The following is a 23,181-nucleotide window of genomic DNA, read 5'->3' on the forward strand; positions in this document are numbered from 1 at the left end:
AGGCACAGGCTTTCATGTTCTAGCAGTAGCTTGGGATTCAGAAGTAGTTGTTCAGCACTAGTGTTTCCTGTTGGGCTTACTGGGAGAAATGGCACGACCAAAGGCCACTCCCAGGGTGCTGCAGTTTACTGCCCTGCCTTGGGAATGCTGAAACCTCAGGCTCCAGGGCTGACTGCACATTTTCACTTCACTGGGGCATTTGCATTGCATGATTGTCATACTGCAATGCTTGAATAAACCTTCTTTTTTTGTCTGTGGGTGAGCACATCCACTTCCACTCCTACTCTGTGTTATTCTAGTCTTTCAGCTAACTTTTGCCTCCAAAAAGTTAGGGAGTTGATCGTGCCCCACTTTGGAACTGACCATTTGATCTGCTTGAGAGCAAAAGTAGAAGACATTTCTCAACTTCCCTGCACCGCTGCCCTCTGTGTCATCCTGTTTTGAGCTCCTCTATACAGCTCTTAAAGTGCTATATAAGGTTCTGAAAAGTATCACGTTGCTTGGCTGGGTGCTGGAGGCAGGAGGGCACACAGCCTCTCTGGCGTGCTCCAGCAGCCAGTGGAAACAAGGGTAAGCCAGCTCGTGTACGTCTTAGCTTTGGCAGGGATGATCAGACCTGGAGCTCAGCAAGAAATCAGCATTCCCTCTGCAAGTGAAAGGTCAGGAATGCAGAAAGCTCACTGCCTTTTTAAGAAGGTTGAAAGTTTTGAAAGTTTGCCCTCTGTTTTTTTTTTTTTTTGAAAAGAGAACAAATCGGAGGATAGCAGTCCCATTTTCTGGTGTATGTTTGGCTGAGAATGTGTCATCTAATCTGCTTAAGAAATGGTCACATGTAATATTTTGAAAAAATTGGTAACCTCTGGGTCAAATCCATTCCATTCAGCCCTGCTGTTTGCTTGATGATTGACCAGTAGCCAATGATGTTTGGTATCCAGCTGACATCCGAGTCTTTTCCTGAATTCTCCTGCCAGCAGTTAAAGGTACAGTAGAAACAAAAGCTATCAGCAGATATTTCCTCATTAAAACCTCTGCTGCTGGGCTCAGGGCAGACTGATGAGTTCAGGCTGCTGCAATGTTTTTCAATCAAGGACATCCATACCCAAGCTAAGAAAAGAGGAGAGCTTCACCAGCAGCAGCACATGTGTCTGCATTTGTATATATGTGTGTGTGTGTACCTCTTCTATCAAAAGCACTGGCACAAATGCACTGTTATCAGTCTTGCTGTGAGAGTGGGTGGGAAACTATTCAGAGCAGCTTTTTCCCACTGGAAGCCTTTGGTGTCTAGAAATCAAAGCTCTCTGCAGATGTGTGTGAGTCTTGATGAGATCTAAATTGAGAATTCTAAAATCCAGATGGAATTTGTGATGAAAACAGATGCGTGATCAACACCCTTGCCAGCTTAGAAGGCAGAGGCTGCAGCAGCACCACAAAGAGCTTGGGCTCCACCAGCCTAAGTGCTCAGAGTGTCTGGCAGATGCCAAAGGGAGGCAGAGGTTCTTCCTTCCACCTGAATCAAGGTCTGCCTCCTCTTCATGACTTTCACAATGTCAACCTTAATATTTTCTGTTCATGCAACCCTTCTTTAAAGCTGGTGCTCGTCATGTTGTTTAGAAAGGATAAAATGGACTGAATGTTAGATAAGATTCTGTTCCCCATCTCTTCAAAGAGATGTGACTTTAGTGGATGTTTCTTCTTTCCAAATTACTATTAATTACCTATTTTGCCTTAAATCAACGTCCAAGTTCTGTGTGCTTTAATCAATGCATTCTGGTTGCAATATAAGAAAAAATTACTGTAGTGACACAAAATTTCCCTTCTTAGTATGGTATCCAGCCATACTTTGAACATTGGAAATAATGAGTCATGGAATCAGCAGCACATGATGTGGTCTTTGTGAAAGACATCTCAACTGGCATGGGGTCACATTATAAGGCATCAGCCTTATAAATTTCTTCCCACTCGCTCAAACAATTTCTCTATTGTACAAACATATGCAAAGTCCTGCCTTTCTCTTCTTTGCAGCCTGTGTTCAACTTCAGTTGTCGCTTGGATTTATGTTCCAAGCTTCTCTTCATCAAATTCATTGACCCCAACAGTAGATAATTTAAAGGCTGTATGGAGATATCATTTTCTGAAGGAGTCATAAAAGAGCCAGACTGCTACTTCTAGCTTGAGCCAGAATGTATGGAGGGAATACTGTGCAAGTTTCCTTGCAAGCAGATCTGTCTTGTCCGTGACAGAGAAGGCACTGGCTTTACAAATGCTGGGAGTCCTGTAAGTGCTCTCTGTCACCCTGAATTAGGATTTGTTTCCACTTCCATTGACTTGAGCACATGAACATTAATCTCCAATGTTAATCAATTTATTGTCTCTGAACCCCCCATAAGATAAAGAATTACAATCTCTATTTTGCAGATGAACTGAGTTGCAAAGAGATTTAGATTCCTGTTTAAACATGTGTTTAGGCACCTAAGGATGCAACTAGATGCCAAGTAAGATTTATGGAAGTGTCTTAACTGATCTTGAGTGGAAGTTTAGAGCCCAGAGAAGTGAAGGGATTTATAAATTCAGCAAGGCACTGGGGTATCTATAGGAGCCTCGTGCTGACTTCCTGGTCTCACCTGTGATTGGGAGCAGAGCTGGATCAAGCCCAGGGTTGTGGCAGGAAGGGTAGGAGGGTTCTGGAAGAGCCTGAGCCCTGTGCTTGGGGCCAGCACTGCTCACACACACACAGCTTTTCTGTGTGTTCCCAGCCTTGTCATTCCAGCACTGCCCCCTGGCCACCCCAGGGTGATTTTCAGATGCTTTGTTTGCAGGCACAGCAGAGGATGCAGCTCCAGGACCATGGAGGTGTCGTGGCTGCAGAGCTGCTCTGTGCTGGTGTGCCTGGGCAGCCAGGGAAGGCCTCTGAATTAACCATCTGTGCTGGAGAAAGCATAGGAGGCTTAGCTGTATCACTCTCCAAACTATTATGTAATTGTCATATATAGTAGAGTTAAGGACATACAGAGGTTTCAAATGTTCTCTTTTTTATTTTTTTAATTTTAAAAAAATTATTTAAGCAATGCCAATTTCAGAAATCCTTCCATAGCTCTTGATGCAAAAGACTGACTTGAGACTTGTTTGCATCCTTGCTGCCTGCTGGGAAGGAGCTTGTTGTGGAAACCACTAGGTGGAAATGACAAATAATAAATTTGTTGGAAAAAGCAGCTTGTAAGCAGGAACCAGAATGAAATTTGAGTCAACTTAGATGAAAATGTTGGGGGAGAAAATGTTTCAGCAGCACTAAAATGGCTTTTGATGTTTGAAAGTAGAAGATTTCTGTGTTTGTTTCAAAAATATGGATTTCAGCTCAAAAGGGCCAGCACTTGAAAGGGGGAGGTGACACAACTTCAGGAAGGTTTTATTTTCTTTTTGCCCAAACAAATATCTTGAGTCGATTCAAATGATTTTCATAGCAAATGAAACATTTCTCTGATTATTTCTTCGTGTTAGGTAGTCATTGTGAAAACTCTCTTTTCCCTGTGTCTCCTACCAGAACTGCAAGTTGGAGACTGGAATATTCCACCTCCGTGTGTGCGGGGTGCAGCTGCCTGAAATAAATCTCCAAGTTTTTAAACATCTCAGGCTCTGCCTCATGGTAGATGCTTTATTCTTACCCTGGAGTGAGAATTCCCTGTTGATGGTATCTTTAAGGAAGCTGCTGATCCCAAAGCCCCAGGCCAGAAACCTGGCAACAGAGCAGGAACAAGGCATTGTTATATGAGCAAGTCACTTTGTGCAAAGAGTCTTTAGCATATATGCACTAAAAAAGGTGGTTGTGAGTGTTCCAGAATTTTAAAAGAAGTCAGTAAACTCACTTGTGCACATGCAAGCAGATAAATGAAGCATGGCATGTGATATATAAAATTATATATCCCTCCTGGGAGTGCTCACACTGCCTTCCTGAGCCCCTCAGATCAGATTTGGCATAGGGCTAGTTGAATCTAACGTGGCTCTGACTGTAGCCTTCACAACTAGGATTGTGCAGGTACATAGGCGTGAGGGGAATGTGACAAGGGAAAATTGAATGTGAAGTCTGCTAGACAGCCAATAAATTTGCTTTATATCTTTATCTTTTCCTTGCTTAGCAATTATTTCAGCAGGTGCTGAACTACTTTCTGCCTGCTGTAAATGAGGGGACTCAAACGACCTACTGTAAATTCTTGCTATTTCCTGTACTTATGAGAAGACATAATCATCTGAAGAACTTGTATATTTAGTGTGGATTAAGATGATTTTTAAATAATGCCTTTTTTTTAAAAAGCCCAAGATTGGTCATAACTAGTGTTAGGTTGCTTAGTACTATATAAATGAGATGTGTTCATATTGTCACCACATAGGTAACCATCTATTTTTTAAATGGTAGGGTGGAGCTGCTGCTCAGGTCATTCCACATTATCTGTTGTAATTCAGTAGCCAGTTAATGACAGCATCTCACTATTAGGTTATTGCCCTCCTAGGTTATGGTTTTTAGAACCGTAAAGCGAGAGTTACAGGGTTTCAGGGGTTGATTACAGAGAGCTTTATTGTTATTTCTTGCACTTAAATCTGCTAGGTAGGTTAAAACAGCCAAGGAGGAGATCTGGAATAGCAATGATGTGCAGTTAAACACTGAAAAATGCCTACCTCTTGTACAGAGTAGAGCTATTAAAGTATTGCTTATTGTACATTAGTATTCTGTATTTGTTACCTGCAGAGCTCCTACAGGCAGTGGAGTGAGCAGGCTGTACCATTTGTGACTTCATGCTACAGCATTCTCGCTTGCCTGCACAGTTGACCCGATCCTGTATGTCATCAGGGAGGAGATGTTTAACTTGTGACACTGCTAATCCTTTCCTGAAGGCTTTTCGTTCTTCCTGCACGTTGTCCTTTCGTTGCTTTTGTGAGCTGGAACATGCTTGCTCAGCCCACTGATGAATTCATGTAATTACCTATGGATGTACCCAGGTCCTGTTGACTTTACCATTAAAGATCAGGGATTGCCTAAGTATTGCTCTGAATCAGGACCCCCAGGCATTTTCACATGCACAGGCTAACTTGGGAATTGGTGCTCCTTATTGTAGTCCTCCACCCCTGGGAATGGAGAGCAGGCTGGGGACAACCAGGAGCACAGCAGCCAGCAGGGTGCTTGTGTTCCCCAGGAAATCCTGCAGTTCACCCAAGTGGGATACATGGAAACAAATTGTGATGTTAGACAAAGTTCAGTGTGTTTGGTTAATCCCGTTTTAGAAGGTTGATCTGTGTGCAGGTGGGAGTTCACAAAGGCACACATCCCTGCAAGGAATCTGCAGGGTACTGCTGTGTACCTGTGCAGGAGCCCCCTTTGCAGGAGCTCTGGGGCACAGAGCCCTTCCTGGCTCAGCCAGGTTCTCCTGCAAGGGTAGGGATGATTTGTTGGTGCTCTTGGTAAATGTGCCTGTCTCCACGTTTTTATTGTGCTGATACAAATGCAGCTAATGATGGCACTGTGATAGTGCTGTGTTTTACAGGGAATGTTTCTGTACTGTCAAGCCCAAAGAGTCTGGGCTGAGCTTGCTATGTGGAGGCATCAAGCCTTCAGAGAAGATGATTGTCCTCAGCTGGAATGACTGACATTCCTGGGAATCACAGTTACAAAAAACCTTGAGTCTCCAGTTCATATATTGTTCCAAGCCAGTAGACACATTATATATTCCCTGTAGGGGCTCATTTGTGATCCTTGCTGGTACAGTTTACACTCACAGGAGTGCTCACCCCTTAACAAGAGGGGAGATGTTGCAGCCTGGGCTTCTGCTGAAGCTCTGTGGCATTGTTTTCCCAGGCTGCTGATGGAGGAGTGGTCCTTTCCTTTCTCCATCCCTTCAGAAGGCATCCGTGCTGCTTCCTCAGTGCTTTGATATTCTGCCAGCTGAGGGAGGGAAGAGCCATTTATAAATATTTCTGGTAATACAGTAAGTACTCTCACATGTTTTGCTCACTCACTTTCCGTATCCAGAAATCTATCCGACCAGAATCAGTTCACTCTCTTTTATTAGCAGAAATAGATCCACAACAATTAAAATTGATTTAAAAAAAAAAAAAAAAAAAAGGAAAGAAAAAAGAGAAGCAGCAGCAAGCACATCATATTGACTGTGTGTATATTCACACTGGCTTCCAATCCATGGATAATTACCCCTCAGAGATCGTGTGCTATGTACAGTATGATGATGGAATTATGCACTTTAAAGAGCTTTAGTGAGCCTCTTAGGATGCCAATTTCTTTCCCCTTTTCTTCTTTTTTTCCCTTATTTTCATTGCAGTGAGTAATGATTTTTAAATGCACATGACCTGTCCTCAAAACCAAAGCTGTGTCAGTGATGTTTTGTCTTTGGGTCTGACTTTCCTTGAACTGATGCAGTAGAATTGTACCCATGAGGTGCAGTTGCATGGTCAGGGGATCTCTTGGGATTGCTGATCCTCATTAGAGAGGGGAAAGACAAGTGGAACTTAAAAGTACTCATTGTCTTTAGCAGCAGGTAGCCAAATTGTGCTTCCTGGAAGGAAAGAGGGCTTGAATGAGGCTGTGGGTACAAATCCATAGGAAAGCAGGCTTTGTTGTTTTGGCTAATTGTGGATCACCTGATCTGAACACTAAAAACCAGGGGTAGTGGTGTCTCTGACCTCTTTGTCAGAGCCAGTTGAACTGTTTTGATTTGCAGTTTCGCACACACTCACAAAATTAAAATATTGTCTATACATTTCAGCCTAACTTGTTTTTGGCAAAGTGATAAGCAAGTAAAAAACAGGGCCTCATCGTAGGAAGTGTCAAGCCATCTTAATTTTAGGCAGAAATACCAGCTCCTCCTAGAGGAAAAGAGCCAGTCCGTAAATAGCTCCCAACAGATCCTTTACCCAAGCAGACAAAAGGGTGTGACGTGCAGGAGTTGCTGCTAATGCCAGATTTCATCTTTCCACTGGTAATGTGTCACCTGGGTTTGAGTTTGTCTAAGGTGTGACTCGGTGTTCAGGCAGGAGTGTTCATTGATACTCAGTGAGCAGCTCCCCAAATCCTTTGCAGCTCTTGGGAGAACATCTCCAAAGGTATTGAGAGGGGAGGTACCCATGGAACCACAGCCACAGGGACTGAGGTTGCAGGGCTGCTGCTCTCTGTGTTCTGTGACTGCAGCTCTATTTACAGATTTTTATCTTTTGTTGACATCTTTAATAAATGTTTGGTAACAGCAAGTGGTGCTGCATCCTGTTCCACCAGCCTGGACCAGCGGGCTCTTGTGTTAAAGGGAGAGCTCCCAAACACAGCTTATTGCCCAAAAAGAGTCTTTTTAACTGGGGCTAGAGCAGCTGTGATGTCCTCACAGGTGGAAGGTGGGCCTGGCAGTGCTCCCAGGAGTAGGCTGGTGTGTACAGGCCAGCCCTGTCCTGCCATCCCTCCTTCCTCAGGGCTCTGTGTCCCAGGAGGTGCAGTGTCCTTGCTGTCCCCCTGCAATCCAGGCTGCAGAAGCAGGAACTCCATCCACCATCCACCAGAGCCTCTGTGCATGGTTCTGTGGGGTGGTTGGACACGTGGGTGCCATGGAGCAGCTGAGTTGATGGGGCATGTTTGGGAAAGGCCTGAGGAAGTATCAGGTATTTCAGAGTATGTAGCTATTACATCTCTGACTTCCTGATTCCCCTGGATAATGGTGAGTGGTGCTCAGAGGCACTGGCAGCTCCTTTCTGTGTGCTGGGTGATGGCCTGAGCTCTTCCAGCCCAGCCTTCAGCCCTGCAGTCCCTGCTCTGTCTGGGCACTGCCGTCCATGGGGGCTCCTGGCTGCTCTGGTGAAAATGTGCTGGGGGATTGTTGTGCTTCGGTGGGCAATAGGAGAAAATGTCCCTGTTTGTGTCCCCATTCTTTTAATCTAACGTGGGGAGTCATTCCTTACTCGTAAAGGATGTACATTTTAGGTGCCTAATTGTGTGTTTTACTTGCCAACTCTCTCCATCCCCTTTCTTCCATGATCCCACCACTCTCTTCCCTTCTCATTCCTTTAAATGTGTGTAGATGGTGAATAGCAAATCTTCTCATAGAATTTTTCAGGAATATTTAGTGTAGGGTTTTGCTTTTGTTTGCTTTTCTGGTGACTTGGAGATGGCATGGTGAGAAAAGAAACATGTGAGCTAAACCTGTTGGTTTGAACATTGTGTCAGAAAATATCCATAAATTGCAAGTTACTACACAGATGTATAGATTTAATGAGACTGTGTAATGCCATTTATTTATGCTAAAGAATCTGACACATACGGTACTGAAAAAAGTTAATACTCTAAGAGTTATTTTATATTTTTCCATTGCCATCTGTCACTGCCTACATAATAATGATACAGGTGAAAGCCTAGCACTGCTTTAAAAAAAAATCAGAATGAATAGTCATTTAAATGTCTTGCTGCTTTAATAGCTGGTGTGTTTTAAGTTGTGGGAAGGAGGCAGCAGAGATACCCTCCCCCTGTTTTTAGTACATTAAAATTTGAGTTTAAACAGATTTGGATTCTTGAAGTGACTTAAGAAAGTGGAAAATGACTATAAACTCTACTGTCTTTTACATTTGGAAAAGTTAAGGGACTAAACCAGATGCTGCCATCCTTGAAACATACCACAAGTGGCTCTTGGAGCGAGCCTTTCATGTGCATCTTGAGATGTGGGTGAATTTTTGTGCTCTAAGTTCTGCCTTAATGGGCTGAACTCAGTACTGCTGGGATCTCTAAATTGTGAGCAGGTATTTCCAGATCCCTAAATCCTCATCTTCCATCTCAATTTAAAAAAAAAATAAACCGTGTAAGGACATACAATTTTTTTCTTTAGCTGCCTCAGGTAAAAATACATGTTTCAAAGCAGCACCACGCTGACAGAAGTCAGCACTTACAAAGACAGTGGCTTTTAAGAGGTCTCCTTCAACATTGTGTAGTCTCAGTGAGGTGAGGCAGAGCTGATTTCCCATTTATTTCCTTTACTCTGCAGGACTCCAGCCCGGCAGTGGCTGTGGGTGCACGGGGAGAGGTCCCTGTGCTCAGGCATTTGCAGAGCTCCGGGGCTGCACATGGACCTGGGGAGCTGCCCATGGCTTTGCAGCAGCCACCTGCCTCCCAGGGTGCAGACAAGGCTTTGGCTCAAACAAAAACAGCTTTTGTTGTTTGTCTGCTTTTTACAGTATAATGACAAAGACAGAAAATATTTTTGTGGCAGGTGCTTATCCTATAATTTTCCATGGGTTGATGAGTTGGGGAGGTGCCTTATTTAGAGGAGGAGGACATGGCTAGGTCAGGTTGCATTAAGATGATTTAGAGTTTATATAATGAGAAATAAAGAAAACTTTTCCTGAAAGCTGTGAATGATGATATATAACTTGGTAATGAAAGCTTTTCAGTGATTTAAGATAATGTCTTTAGTGGTGAAAATGCCAGAAAATGAAGCAAGGTTCTGACCCAGAGAAGTGATTCCACTGGCTTCAAATAATTTCTTCCAAAGTATTTTCAAATATAGTGTAAATTTCCTAAAGGAAAGTTCCTAATAAATGAAATAATCTTTACTGTTATAATTACTACCCTTTGTGTATGCTGGAAGGCATTTTAGGAAGTCCTGCACTTTTTAAGAAGCAGAGACAGCAATGAGTGAGCCAATAAGGTTTTGGTCTCTTCAAATGGATGTTATCAATCACTTTATTTTTGTTTATAAGGGATGATCCATATATAGCTGTAGTTTGTCAGCATTTTCCATTACAAACTTCTAGTTTTTGTACCATATAGAGCTCTCAGCAGCCTCTTAGGGGTGAATGTTGTGTCACTCCTCAATGAGTGTTTCTTCTGCTCCCTCATTAGAATCTGAACTGGTCTTAAAAAAGTGTTGATGGTTTCATGTTTTGAGAAAAGCGTGGTTCACTACAGGACTGAGCCTTTATTTTTCCTCCCCTCTCTGCTTTTCTGTGTGCATCAGAAATAGCTCTACTGAAGGAAAGAGGAGCTGTGGTAGGAGAGGAGGCTGACAGTATTTAATGTACACATTGCAGACAGTAGGAGACTTGCTTTAGGTCAGCAAGGGAAAGGGAGACCACCCACAGCACCAAACCTGCCTCCTGCGCTGCACACTGAGACATGGAACTGCACAATGGAAGGGCCCTGGAGAGCACCTGCTGGGCACCACTGCCCCCAGCATCACCTGCCCCTCGAAAACAAGTGGGAAATCGTTCACACAAAGGCACACAGTCCCAATGGCTGCAGCCTGCAGGAGCAGAGAGCAGGGGAGCACAAGGGCTGGGCACGTCTTGTGTAAAGGCAGAATTTGCCAGATGACATTTCTTAAAAAAACCATGTCTTGTACAACAGCAAAAGGAGAGGAAAAACAAACATCCTGCTGCCTCTTGCCCCATCAAAACGGGGGGAAAAAACAACAGAACAATATGTTGGCTATAAAGATACATCCAACAATTGATCCTTAGGGAAAAATCCATGAGTCCAAGACTATCATCTGAGTTAGCTTGAGCATCTGTAGAGGAGGCAGCAGCTAGGAGCAGAGTCCTGCTGTGTTCACTCATCTTGCACAGGGATCAGGTTCTGGCCCTGCAAAAGGGGAGGGGGAATGGGAAAGGGAATCTCCTCCTTGCACCCCTAGGGAATTGGCAGAAACCTTGTGTTAAGTTAAGCACAGTATTTGTTGCACTATATTGCCTTGGAAGAAGAGGCACACAGGGAGGGGAGGCTGGGTCAGCAGGAGTACTTTTCCTACCCTGGGATATGAATACACGACTGCCTTGTGTAAGTGCCGCTTGCGTCGATGCATCTGTGGGTGAAATTTGGCCTCAGGTCTTTCTGGAGAGGAATCTTGCGACACTGAGCAATCATATAGATTCAATTAGGATTTCATCCTCTTGCCAGATGGAGGTATGCAGCATGGGTGACTTGTGGTGAGCAAACAGTCGGGCCTGAAGGCTGGGCATCTGGGGCAGATTCTGGGCTAGGTGCTGCCATGCTTGCCTACATCAGGGAACTCCTCACTCAGTGTCCCAGCCTTTGGACTTCAGCAGGAATCTCACTGAATGTGACCTGGTGGGAGACTGGAAGGATTGCTGGCTCAAAACATTTCTGGCATCTGTGTCACTGAAACCATAAAATTGGGCCCTGTGATAGATAAGAGATCTCAGCTCTTAATGCTGCTCTTGCTGGGATGCTGTTTGCTTAAATCAGAGCCCTTCCAACTTTAACTGTGGTCTTTTCAGCTTCATATTTGCCATTTGTATGGCCATTTGAGCTTAGAAGTTGTTTCACGCATTATAGTGCTGCAGTCTTCATTCCTTGTGTCTGGCCCTGGAGAGCTGAGCTGGGAGAAGCCACCTGGTGATTTAAAACCATTGCTGCTGAAAGTGTGTGGTGACATCTGGGGTGCCAAAGCTGGTTGTTGTGGTGGCACAGTACACCTGGTCAGGAGCCTGATCCAGCTGAAAAGGGTTGATTTTTCTCAGGAAGATTGGTTTTCAACCAGATTGGTGTAGCACCCAGTTCCATGCTCACTGGTGCCAGTATAAAAGAGGGAAGGGGTGGGGATTGAGGGAGGATGGCAACCACAGTTTGTGTCAGCTAAAACCTGACTGAAGCTTGGCTTAGCTATGCAACAGCATCCTAATTTAAACTAAACTTGGGTGTAACAGACCTGTTAGTCTACACTTACTGCACATACCACCTCCAGAAGATATGAAATAAGTCTTCTGTTGCATTTAGTGAGAGTTTAAATTGACTTCAGAGGTAGCAGGCTTAAACTGAGATTCTTCAATGTGAAAACTAAAAATTTCTAAGGATCCCTAAATAAGCCGATCAGTTCTCGCTGAATTTCTGGCGCATTAAGCACCTCCTTGTGGGCTTGAAGAATCCCGTTTGTGGCATGCAGAAAAGGACTCTGCACAAAGTTTTTAAAACATTCCTTCCTCTTTTTTATTAGTTGTGAACTATTTGGTTTGATTGAAGTGTTGTGAATGAAGAAGTCACCCATGACAAGATGGTATCACTATCTACCATCTCCCTGGCTCAGTAGCCAAAAGCGAAATCTTTAGACCTCTCAGTAAAGAAATTTGACATCCAGCATTGGGAATGTCCGTGATCACACAGTTTGGTACTTGAGTCAAGGAAAGAGTTGGGTAATTTCCTCTTTTGCAGGTGGCATTCACCCTCATTTGTTCCATCCAGATTCAGCTTCTCTTCTCTCTAAGCCTCCAGAAAGCTTCAATCTACCGTGAGAGCAAAACTGGCTCCTTTGAAATATGCCTTTCTAACCCTTGGCTGAAACATCTTCCATTTCAGTGTTGGAAGGACAGCACTGCCCACAGCTGCCATTGAGGAGACATCTTCCTTTCTCCTGAACAGCAGATGTGGTGCACACAGATCTCACTGTGCTTATTCCTCAGCATCGCAGCTTTGGAGTGATGCCTGCTCCCCAGGAGAATGGGAGACCTGCTCATTTCTCAGGAACTAAATAGTATTTGCTAAAGCTATTTGCTTTTTAATGTCAACCTGTTGGCTAAGTGCTTTGTGGCTCTGAGGTGACAACAGAGCCGATTCTGTGCCCTGTTCTGCCACTGCTTGGCTGGCATTCTCACCCCTTGTGTGTGTGTGTGCCCTTTTTAAAAAGGGGAGACTTGCTGGTGCTCCCTTGTTTACACATTTAATAGCTCACAATTAAGCTGAAATGAACTTGAAAAGAGTTGTTAACTAAGGCCGAAATTCTATCAGCAACAAGAAACTCAAAGATTAAGTTTTCTTTCACCCAAGACTATTTTGTACTGTTTCAGGAGGAAAGTATGTTTGAACATGCATTAAAGTCTCACTACACTTCTGGAGTGATGTAAACACCCTCTTTAAGGACCTTTTTTGCTACCAGAGTGCTCTTAGACTGAACAAGAGCCAGGGATCATTGTTTCCAACTTCTGGCATTCCCTACCTTGAACTTTCAAAGGTTTCCCCTTTGAAGGGTTCCCCCCCTTTCTCCTTTAATTTTCATCTTACTAAACACTCATGGGTTTGCCATTCTGGTTCTTAAAATTAACTGTATTACACTCACCCTTGCAGAGTGCTTTTGATAGTGTAGAAACAGGGAGTTTAATAGTATGGGGACGCATCAACTCCAGGGCTTGTGATGTGTAAGAATTGGGTTCAAAACCTGTTAGAAACTGGGTCATTTTCTATTTGTCTGTAGCTGCCAATTAGCAATGTCATTAATCCACTGCCTAGGAGAAGTGCATGATTAAAATAGACAGTGTCACTGACCACTGACAGGACAATATGCACAAGGCTGTGCTGTAGCTGCCTGTCATTGTGCTGCTGTTTTCCAAAGGGAAGTAACAATTTTATAATTTCTCTGCATCTGGATGTAAAGACAGGCAACATCATCCAGGCTTTGAATGCTGCTTTGTGTTGTGCTCTGGACAGGGAGCCTGGAGCAGACCCTGGGCTTGCTGGTGCCCCCCTGGCAGCCACTCCCTGGCCCCTGTGCTTAGGGAACACGTTGTGTCTGTGAATGTCCTTCGCTGTGCTCGCCCACAGAGCCATCCAAGGCTCCTCGGGGGCGGCAGGTTTGGGTTTTGTCTCCTCAAGGATCAATGTCTGAGGCTGGGCCAAAGCTTTGTTTGCTGCTGGTGGGGGAAGAGGTGTGGGAGGCCTTGAGGGGGCTGGCTTGACTTGCTGCTGCTCTGGGGGGCAGCAGGAAGGGGCTGGTGGTGCATGGCTGCTGCCAGGAAAGGCCAGCCTCCAGCTGGAGACCACAAACCCCAGTGACAGTGGCCAGCCTGGCTTCCCAAGGCCACAGATAAAATAAGCATTGACCTAGGACAGCAGACAGTGGAGGAGACAGAGGAGAAGTCCTGCCTTCTCCCTGGTGTGTGACAGGAGGAATTCTGTTTCTTACTGGGAATTGCACTCTTCTTCCTTGCTTAAGATGTCCAGCGCTTTATTTTACTACCTGAGTATCAAATCTCTCAGCAAGACAGGAAGTTTCTTTTTCCCCCATCTCACTTTTGAGGGGAAAAATTTCCATGACAGAGGATGAAATACCAGGAATGTTTTTTTTAGGTGGACCTTCCAGCTTCTGGTTTGTAGCCACACTAATTTGTGGGTGAAGGAAATATTTTTGTACTAAAAAGTTCCCAGGAAACTGTTTAACAGGGAATTGGAGTTTAATTGGCACTTATGAGACATTAACAATAATTGTATTCAATTTGACCACTCAGGATAAAGTGTGATTCAGGATCAGCTGATTTATGTGCTGCACAAAAAGAAAGAAAAAAACCCTAACCCACCAAACCAAACAAAAAAAAAAGAAAAATGAAAAAGAAGGCAACATTCGTGTGTGAACTGGCGAATATGTGCCATTAGCTTCATATTCCCAAGTAGAAGCTTTTGTGGTGCTTGTCATCTGTTTTTCCCCACAAGGTGTTTTGCCAGACTGGAAAAAGTAGAAGGAACGTATATTAGCTGGAGGGAAATGGTTTGACTTCAAGTTCATGCTTTTGCAGTGAGCTGGATTACAGTTTTATCCCTGCTATCTCTTTTGCTGTCATTCTTTTTTTTTTTTTAGGAATGTCCCAAAAACTTTAAAAAACCCTAACAAAATCCATTTACTTATTTATGCTTTTATCAAGCTTGTGAACAAGAAAGGCAAGGGAACGGGGTGAAATTTGATGTGGAGCCTTGTGTGTGATGCAGGATAGCCATCAACATCCCTCGAACATTTATTTTTCCTTTGCAGCAGAGTTCATTGTGAAAACAAAGACAGTGCCACTAGTAAATGATTGCAGCTTCCGAGGCTGGCTGAGAACAGAGAAAACAAACTATATGCAATTGAAGTGCCTGTTTGTTTGCAAGCTGCCTAATATATACAGCCAAATGATGTAAGGCAGAGGAGATGACCTGATTAGCAAAGCCCTCGCAACGAGCCGAGGAGATCCCTGCTCCCCTCCTTGGAGACCTGGTCCCAGCTGGAGGAAACCTTTCCTCAGCTACCACAGGGTTTCTGAAAATGGCAGTGGCAGTGCTCTGTGTGCATGAAGGTGAGGGAAGGAGGAGGAACAAGCAGCCTGCACAGCTCATGGAATAGCTGGGATATTTTGAAGGATGCAGCTTGAATTCCTTGGGCTTTGTGGGGAGGCTGTGCTTCAGCAAATGGCTCGCGTTGCTTGGTTGTGCTGCTCATCCTGTTGCATGAAAGCGTCGTTCAGCAGAAAGAAGTGCTAGGGGAAGCAAGGTAAAGTAAGTGGTCTTCCCATTTGTAAACTCTCCCAGCCTTGTTCTCGTGTGTGCTGAGCAGGCAGAGCTCCACAGCTGTGAATGGGAAGTTGTGGTGCTCAGCACTAAGTGCACTCAAGTGTTTATTACTCCGAATCAGAGAAACAGACAAAAATTTATATATGTAAAAAAACATGCAAGATCCAAGACTTGTGAGTACATGTAAATATGAACGGTTGGGATGTTGCTTTTGGATATTTTGTGCCAGGACAGTGTGCAGGCTCGTGGCAGCAACCTGGGCTTTTAGATGAGGAGCCCGGGGCACTATTTCTGGCTCTGCTGTAGCTACTTGTGTGGCCGAGTGTATGAAACGCTGCTCCTAAAGCCAGCGAACTGTTTCTTTGGGCTTCATTCTCAGGCTTGCTGAATGCTCCAAAAGACTGCTATTATTAGAGGGAACTGCCATTCCTTCCCTCTGAAAGTGGGCTGTCATAAATCACAGTGTGTGCTTTCCATGGGGAGGTGGGTCTGGGACCTCAGCTCTCTCCCTGACAGCCTGACCCAGAGCTCCTGCTCTTCCTCCTTTCTGCTCAAAAAGGATGGATCCTCCCAGGCAGAGGGCTGTTGGCTGTGCCACTTGGGCTTGGCACCAGGGCGGGATGGCTTCCCATGGCTTCTCTTGCTGCCATGGTGGGGCCAGTCCTCTCCTGCTGCCCCATGCCAATTGCCTCCTCTTGTCCTGATTCACTGCCTGCAGCCACATCCTAGCTGACCTCTCAGTTTGTTTTGACCCTGACCTCTCAATTTGGGCTGTTTTTTACTCTTTTAAGAACAATAAATGCATCTCTGTGGCAACAAAAAAAAAATTAATTCCCTTCTCTAAGTGATGCACTCAAATATTTTGTAGTTACAAAAGACCATTTGGATGGCGGTGCCTGTGCTGATACTGGTCTGCTGTGATCTGATGCAGCAGTGTCCTTGCTCTGGATGGGTTTTGTCATAACATACTTTCTTTTTATTTCTTAGCTCCCATTAGTGCCTTGATGAGTAGTGGAAGATGTTTCAACAGTTTTATGATTAAAAAGAAACATCTTACCATCACTTGGTCTCTGGTTCCTTTACTCTGTATTATGCTTTCCCTGGTAGGAACAGCAGTGATTTAGAATTGCAGTGTCAACATCAGTCTCTGAGCCCTGTGTTTTCTGGGAAGGGGAAGAAGGGAAGATGAAGGAGGAACTCTAAATAGTAGGGTTTTTTTCTTCTGACATTTCCAGGCCAGCTGTTTGAGACTGTGATGCCTCAGACTGTTCACTTATAATTCTGTCATTGGTTCAGGTATGGGACATGTGGCCAGAGTTTGGTGACGCTGGGCAGTGCCAGGGCACAGATTTGTGCTCCAGCTCTGCTGCTGTCACCAGCGCTCGTGCCAATGGCCTTAGTACAGAGGTCAAAGACTGCTTAGATATGAAGGCTGAATCACCTCCTTGTTAAACCCCTCAGCAGGATCAAGGCTTAGGGAAGCAGACACGTGGGCTTGCCTTCTGGCTGACACTGTGGATGGAGACTCTGACTTTGGGACAGGCCTTTTGGCAGCTTTGACCAACTCTTGGGGCATTTGGTGATTAAAACACCCCTGCACTGACACCCCTTTGTGAAAAAAACTCGGTACTTTTGTTTCCTTTAAAGGCTTGCTGATCCCACAAGCTCTCAGTGGTTAGAGGAGGTTTATCCTGTCACCTGAGGATCACAGAAATCAGCAGTGAGCCTGCCAGTCTCACAAGGCAGATGTGAAAGTCTTCAACTGCACGTATTTCGCTTGCAAATATAAATAATCCAGCAATGTAGGCTTTGCTGCAGCCCTGTTTGCCTTGGCAGTGTCCCATTGACATGAATCAGAAGGTGGGAGCAAAAAAGCACTGGAGGCTCATCCTGAGACTGGTCTCCCCTCCATCAGGGAACCTGTCCGTGCAGGCAGGGTGATTGGGAGATTACTGGCACAGCCCACAAGCCTGGCTTCACTAGATCTTTGCATTTGGAACAGTCCTGCTTTGTTTCCTTGTGCTGTGCCTTTGGGAACCTTGCCTCTCAGGGCACTGGGCAGGAGAGGCCTGCAAGGAGCAGCTCTGGGTTTGTCTCCTTGAGAAGAAGGCAACTCTGGTGGTTCAAGTTGAGAAGCAGGAGGTCAGTTCTTAATCCTGCTGCATCCCTGCAATTTTTGGCAGGTGTCTGGGTCACACTGTACCCGAGTTCTTAAGATTTAAAATAGGGATAGAAATTAGGAATTGAAAAAAAGCAAACCAAAGGCTTAAAGAAATGAGTAGTTTTAACTTATGATGCCATCACCACTGTGAGACTCATGATGGTTTGAGCTTCGAGGTTGTGATTTAATATTAATAACAGTAAAAAGTTTATTATTATATTGGGAAGTGGAAAATACATGGGTTTAACTTTATTTTTTTTTCTTTATTTCAGCAAATTCAGTAAAGCTAGAAATGCAAAGTGATGAGGAATTTGACAGGAAGCCCCTGATTCATGAAGACATTATCAGAGCTCATGATGGAGGAAGCAGCCTGGAAGATCCCTTCATTGGGAGTAACGAGATGGTGGATAACAGAAAGATGCAGGAGCTATCAAGCGAGGGAGGAATCCGGCTTCCCAATGGTAAACTGAAATGTGACGTCTGTGGCATGGTTTGCATTGGGCCCAATGTGCTAATGGTACATAAAAGGAGCCACACTGGTAAGCAGCTGAAAGAAAATCTGTGGCGGTGTTGATGTTACCTGACAACTCTTATCTTTTCCCTTTTCATTCTTGGGGCAGCAGGAGGCTGGGGAGGGGGAAAATGGGCTCCATCGGTTTTGTTTCTCTTCCTGCTTTCCAAACTCTGGTGCTGCTCTCTTGCTGGTGAGCATGGTGCTTCCTTTACTTTGATTTCCAGCCTTTTGTTCTTAAAAACAGCGCAAAAGTCTGGAAATTGCTTTTCTTGCTGTTCTTGACTGGAGCACCATGGTGGGAGTCATTCTCTGGCAAGGTGGCTCGTGTTGTTCCTGTGTGTGCAGTGCAAAGCTTTTGAGCCTTTAAAGGAGTCTTAGATGTTCTGCCATTGGAGGTGCTCACAGGGGGACAAGACCAGCAGCTTCCTGGGCATCTCACACTTCTTTTGGAAGTGGCTGGGCCTGGGATGAGCAGACCCTGGGGGGGACACTCATTACCCAGCGATCCTGATGCCAGGGTGGGCTTGCTGCTTGGGACAGTTCCCTCAGGGAGACCTCAGCTGAGGCACCCACCTGGCTCCCCCTGCCCCACCTCAATGCCATTCTAGAGGCAAATGTCAGTGCTTGGTCCCTCCCAGCACTTGTTCTTTTTTTATTTTATTACCATTTGGAGCCCCAAACAGCTTGTCAGGCTTTTGGGTTTGGGAATTTAAGAGACACTAGGAACCTGTGCAATATGCTGATTGGGTGGGTCTTTGTGGTTTGAAAAACAAGGCCTTGAGCTTAAACTGGGGTATTTTGGGGGATTTATGGCTAAAATGGTAAAATGGTGTGCCCAGGAAGCTGGTACTCACTCCCCTGTGCTGCCCATTCCTCAGGTGGGAGCAACAGTCACCTCCAAGAGAAGTGTGCAGGTGGTGCCAGAAGATGATGCTCTCTGGTCTTGCAGCAGTCTACCTTTGATTCAAAAAAGCACTTAAGCTTGTGCTTAACTTTTATGAGATTTAAGCACATGTAAGTCACCTGAAGGGCTTCAAGATACGCTTAACTTTGGATACATGCTTAAATCTTATTAAGGTTAAGCACAGGTTTTTGTGGTGGAGCCTCAGCGGGTGTTTGTTGTTTGTATTTTTTGGATATTTTGCTTTTTATCTTTGCTATTATTTAATGGGGTGAGAGACTCACGCAGTGAAGATATAAAAAGAAAGGTGGAGATCTAGAGTAAGAAAGACTGTGTAATCCCTTTGTAAACCTGGTAGTTTGTAGTCCAGTAGTGTGCCCTTGATGGGCAAGAAATCAATAGAATTTCTGTTCAGAGGAATAATAAATATATATTACATAGTTAATCTCCTGTATATGAGTTGTATTGATAAAAACTTGACCTAAATGTGTAATGCAAAGCGTGGCACTATCGTTTATGGCGCACTCATGATTTTAGACAGGAATTATGAGAGGGGAAAAGCATTAGCTGGACAATCAAAACCTTGATTAACAATTTGACGTGCTCTTACTAGAAGAGGGAAAAAGAAACCAGAATGTACCAGACTGAGTCTCCAGCTTTCAACCTCCCGACAAGTTTTCACTGGCGATTGCACGTATCTGAGCATATGTATTGTAGGTGCATCAGGGTCCGTGTATTTGAACTCGAGCAGCTAAACTAGCTGTGCTAAATTTAGATTTAGGTACTTAATTAAATGGTCTGAATTTCTGAGATACTGAATAGCTGGTGCATCTTTTAAAAAACAGACAAGCTGCCTTTTTCATGTGAAAAGAAAGATGTGTAAATTCAAAGCGAAAGAAACAAAATCTCCTCTGCGTGCGGGCGAGACGGCCGTCTGCGGGTGCATGGGCAGCAATTGCATAACTGGTAGCTTTTTCCTTGGGGCTACTGCTGGTTCCTCAGAGAGCTCTGACTCTTTTCCCATCAGAGCAGAGGAGCTGGGATGTGCTGTTCTATACAGATGATTTCAAGCATATAGAAATGGAATTTCTTTTAATGCGCAGCTCGGTGCTCTCTGTTCTCGGTTAACCAGTTGGCAAATTTCGCAGAGGATTTTTTTTCCCCCTCCACTTTGTTTGTTTGTTTTTTAATACATGCTGCTACTTTGCTGTCCACAACAGAAGGAGAAGTTTGCTTGGATTTCCACATCTTGGATTTTGAGGCATATTTTTAACGTACTGCTGGTATCTGTCTTGTAAAGTGCAGTATTTTAAAATATATTGCCACTTCCTCAGCAGTGGGGCGTGATGGGCTGGCCCCAGCTCTGGAATGAGCCCTGACCTGTGGATAGTCTGGTTTTGCAGCCCAAGGGAGAATGGCGGAGAGAAGGGAGGTTGTCCCTAGTGAGTGGAAACAGATGACATTCTTTATCAGCTAATCCAAGTGGCATGTACATCCCTAGCTCTCAAAGCCAACTTAAGCATGTTTTGGGAGCTGAATCCTGCTTTCCTCTCTTCTTTAACTGCACACAACCAGAGCATGATCTGGCCAGTTGTTTGCATTGGCAGAAACTGAAGTGCTTTTCCCTTCCCCGAAAACCTGTCAGCATTTTATGTAAGTCACCCAAAATGCTGTGGTTCCAGAGCAGAGGCTGTAATTTGTGTGTGTGCTGGGCTGAGTGCAGCTTTCCCTGCACAGGGGATCGAGGCTTGGCAAGAAGCTGTGCTGTGGGCTCTGTCTGTGCTATGCACAGAAAGGGGCATTTCTCCAGCCATGATTCCTTTGTTCCTGAAGAGCAGTTGTCTTCCCTGCCAGATTATGGTAGTTTAGTCAAATAGATATACAGGCATGGGGAAAATAATGTGTGTTATGGGTGAGGCCAGAGTAGGTGAGCTCAGTGTCCCATCTCGGATCCTGGTGTGCAGTCACCCCTTCCTGTGGTAGCTCAAGCTGGGAATTGCTCATTCATCCCTCAGATTGTGGTCTGGGTGATTCTCTGGGCTGCAGCCCCTCCATCACAGGGCCCATGGCTCTGCTGATTGTGCCAAACACAGCATTTCTCTGAAAACCTGCTAATTGAGGTGAAGTGGTTTTGTACTCTGCCTGGGCACCAGGAGAAGGCCTTTCTATTTATTTGTCACTGCTGACAGAAGATAAATCAAATGCTTGGTGTGGGAATTGAGTGTGATGCAATCCCTGCATTAGTGAGCAGGGTAACCCCCTCCCTCATGTGCCACGTCCTTGTGTCAGAAAAATAGCATGAGCTGCATTTATTCCCCTCCTTTCCCATACTGTGTTCTTTGGGTCCAAATTTCATACTCCACAGCACATTCCTCGAGTTGCAGGGTCTCTCTCAGGTTTTTGTTACTGCAGGAGATGACTTGGTCATAGAATATTGGCATTGGATACTCCAGGGATTTGTTCTCTGGGATGGAGAGGGAAGGGAGGAAGGACAAGAGGCAAATAATCCAGGTTTTCTGAGATCATGAGAAAGAACCTCAGTGTTTTCTCACCTCTTTATGCTTTCTGCTGTGGGCCTGAATTCAAATTTCCTTGCTCTTTGTTTCTGGTAAAACAGGAACCGTATTCTGCTATAGCTGTGCTGATACTTCTGTGCTCTGTGAGGCCCACGTGTTGCTCTCCCTTTTGCTGCCAATTGTGACCCTTTTTTTAAATTTTTTTTTCTCTGCTGTAGCATCCAGTCCCTTATCCAGTTCACTGCTAGATTTTGAAATGGTTTTTATTTCTAAGGGAAGGCTGGCATCGTAGAATCATGGAATGGTTTGGGAAGGGACCTGAAAGCTCATCCCATTCCACCCCTGCCTTGGGCAGGGACACCTTCCATGAGCCCAGGTTGCTCCAAGCCCTGTCCAGCCTGGTCTTGGACACTTCTGGGGACTTGGATTCCACAAATTCTCATCCTCATTGTTTTATGAAGCACAGAGGTTAAATGCTTTCTCTGTGTGGCTGCAGCAGCAGCACAGTGGCAAAGCCCAGCCTGGGCAGAGGCAGTGGGGATGTCAGCCCTGCCCCTCTCTTACTTTGGGCTGCTGTATGTTGCTTTTAGGCTTTTTTTGGGGTGTTAACTGCAAGATGGTCTCAGATCTTTGCTTGGACTCCGCAAGAATTTCCATACCATAAGCCAGTGAAATGAGTTGTGTGCCCATGAGGGGGATGTTCAACCTCTGCTTTAGCACCCTCCATGTAACAACTGAATTTATGAACCCTGGAACTCTGAATGCAATTTAACTTTTCTAACATGCAGACTTCAAGTTTTTAGGACAGAAGTAATAAATGAGGGAAAAGCCCAGTTGTGTTGTTCTATACAAAAGGCTGGTATGCCTGAGCAGCTAACCAGGAGCAAATTTAAACAAATGGTTCATATAAACACATTTTGATGACTCCACTGGACTGCCTCCCTCATTTTGCTGGCAGAGAGGGGTTTTTTGGTTTAATTTCTAATTTGTAATCTAGTGCAGCCTTCCTGTCTCTTGCAATGTTAAAAGATTTGGTGCTGAATCAAAAATTTTAGGGCTAAATTTATGAAAGTCCAGTTTTCTACTTAGGTTCTGAAGTCTAACTTTCTGAAAAGTCCTCTCTTTTCCTACTTAAGCATAACAAAGGGGAGCTGAGATTTTTGAAATTGCTCTGGGCAGAAGGATGAATTTTACTTGCAGTTCTCAATAACTAAATTCTTCTGATAGTTTTGCCAAGTTCACTTAAAAGATTTTTCTGTCTTAAGAATGCAGTCATAAATTTGTGCAGAGAACAATTGGAAATCACCCAGGATTTCCCAGGAATTTTTCACGAGAGATTTGTCACTACTGTTTTATAATAAATTGCCCTGTCTGGAAGCAGGTTTTTTCCTAAGAAAACCCCTACTAAAATCACTGATTTCATGTGATGTGCAGGCTGTTGAATGAATCAAATAGAACAGTAAGGAGGTAATTATGGTCCTTGGAATAACAAACAGAGAAATGGAGCAAAGTCTGCTGCTCTGTGTCCCGTTTGGGTAAATGCAGGTTGGAGCTGCTGTCACTGCTTTGGGAGCACTGCTGATAATTCCCCTGTGTTCCTGGGACAGAGCAGAGTCACAGCAGTTGCAGCATCTGATGGATTAGGGGAAATGTTTCATTTTAATAAAATGAATATTAACAAAAAGCTTATTGTGGAAGGGTGAAAATTGGTATTGGTAGCAAGAGCAAATACTTTCTGACGGCAACATGGGCACAGTAATTTTGTGTTAAGAGGCTGGAAAGGAAAAATCCCGT

General features: G+C 44.5%; 1 protein-coding gene across 17 annotated transcripts in view; it reads left to right on the plus strand.

The window, feature by feature from the left end:
- IKZF2 (IKAROS family zinc finger 2) overlaps window positions 1-23,181 on the plus strand; it is a 114,914-nt gene that overhangs the window by 43,874 nt on the left and 47,859 nt on the right. For 14 of the 17 annotated variants that reach the window (XM_064718062.1, XM_064718057.1, XM_064718069.1 and 11 more), the window contains one exon: window positions 17,729-17,995. In XM_064718062.1, the coding sequence (XP_064574132.1) occupies window positions 17,729-17,995 (267 nt within the window). Of the gene's footprint in view, window positions 1-5,876; window positions 5,973-17,340; window positions 17,438-17,728; window positions 17,996-23,181 lie in introns of those variants that run through there. The other 3 variants (XM_064718071.1, XM_064718072.1, XM_064718066.1) reach the window with 3 other exon arrangements.

This window comes from Zonotrichia leucophrys, chromosome 7 (assembly GCF_028769735.1).
Source record: "Zonotrichia leucophrys gambelii isolate GWCS_2022_RI chromosome 7, RI_Zleu_2.0, whole genome shotgun sequence".
Lineage (NCBI taxonomy): Eukaryota > Metazoa > Chordata > Aves > Passeriformes > Passerellidae > Zonotrichia > Zonotrichia leucophrys.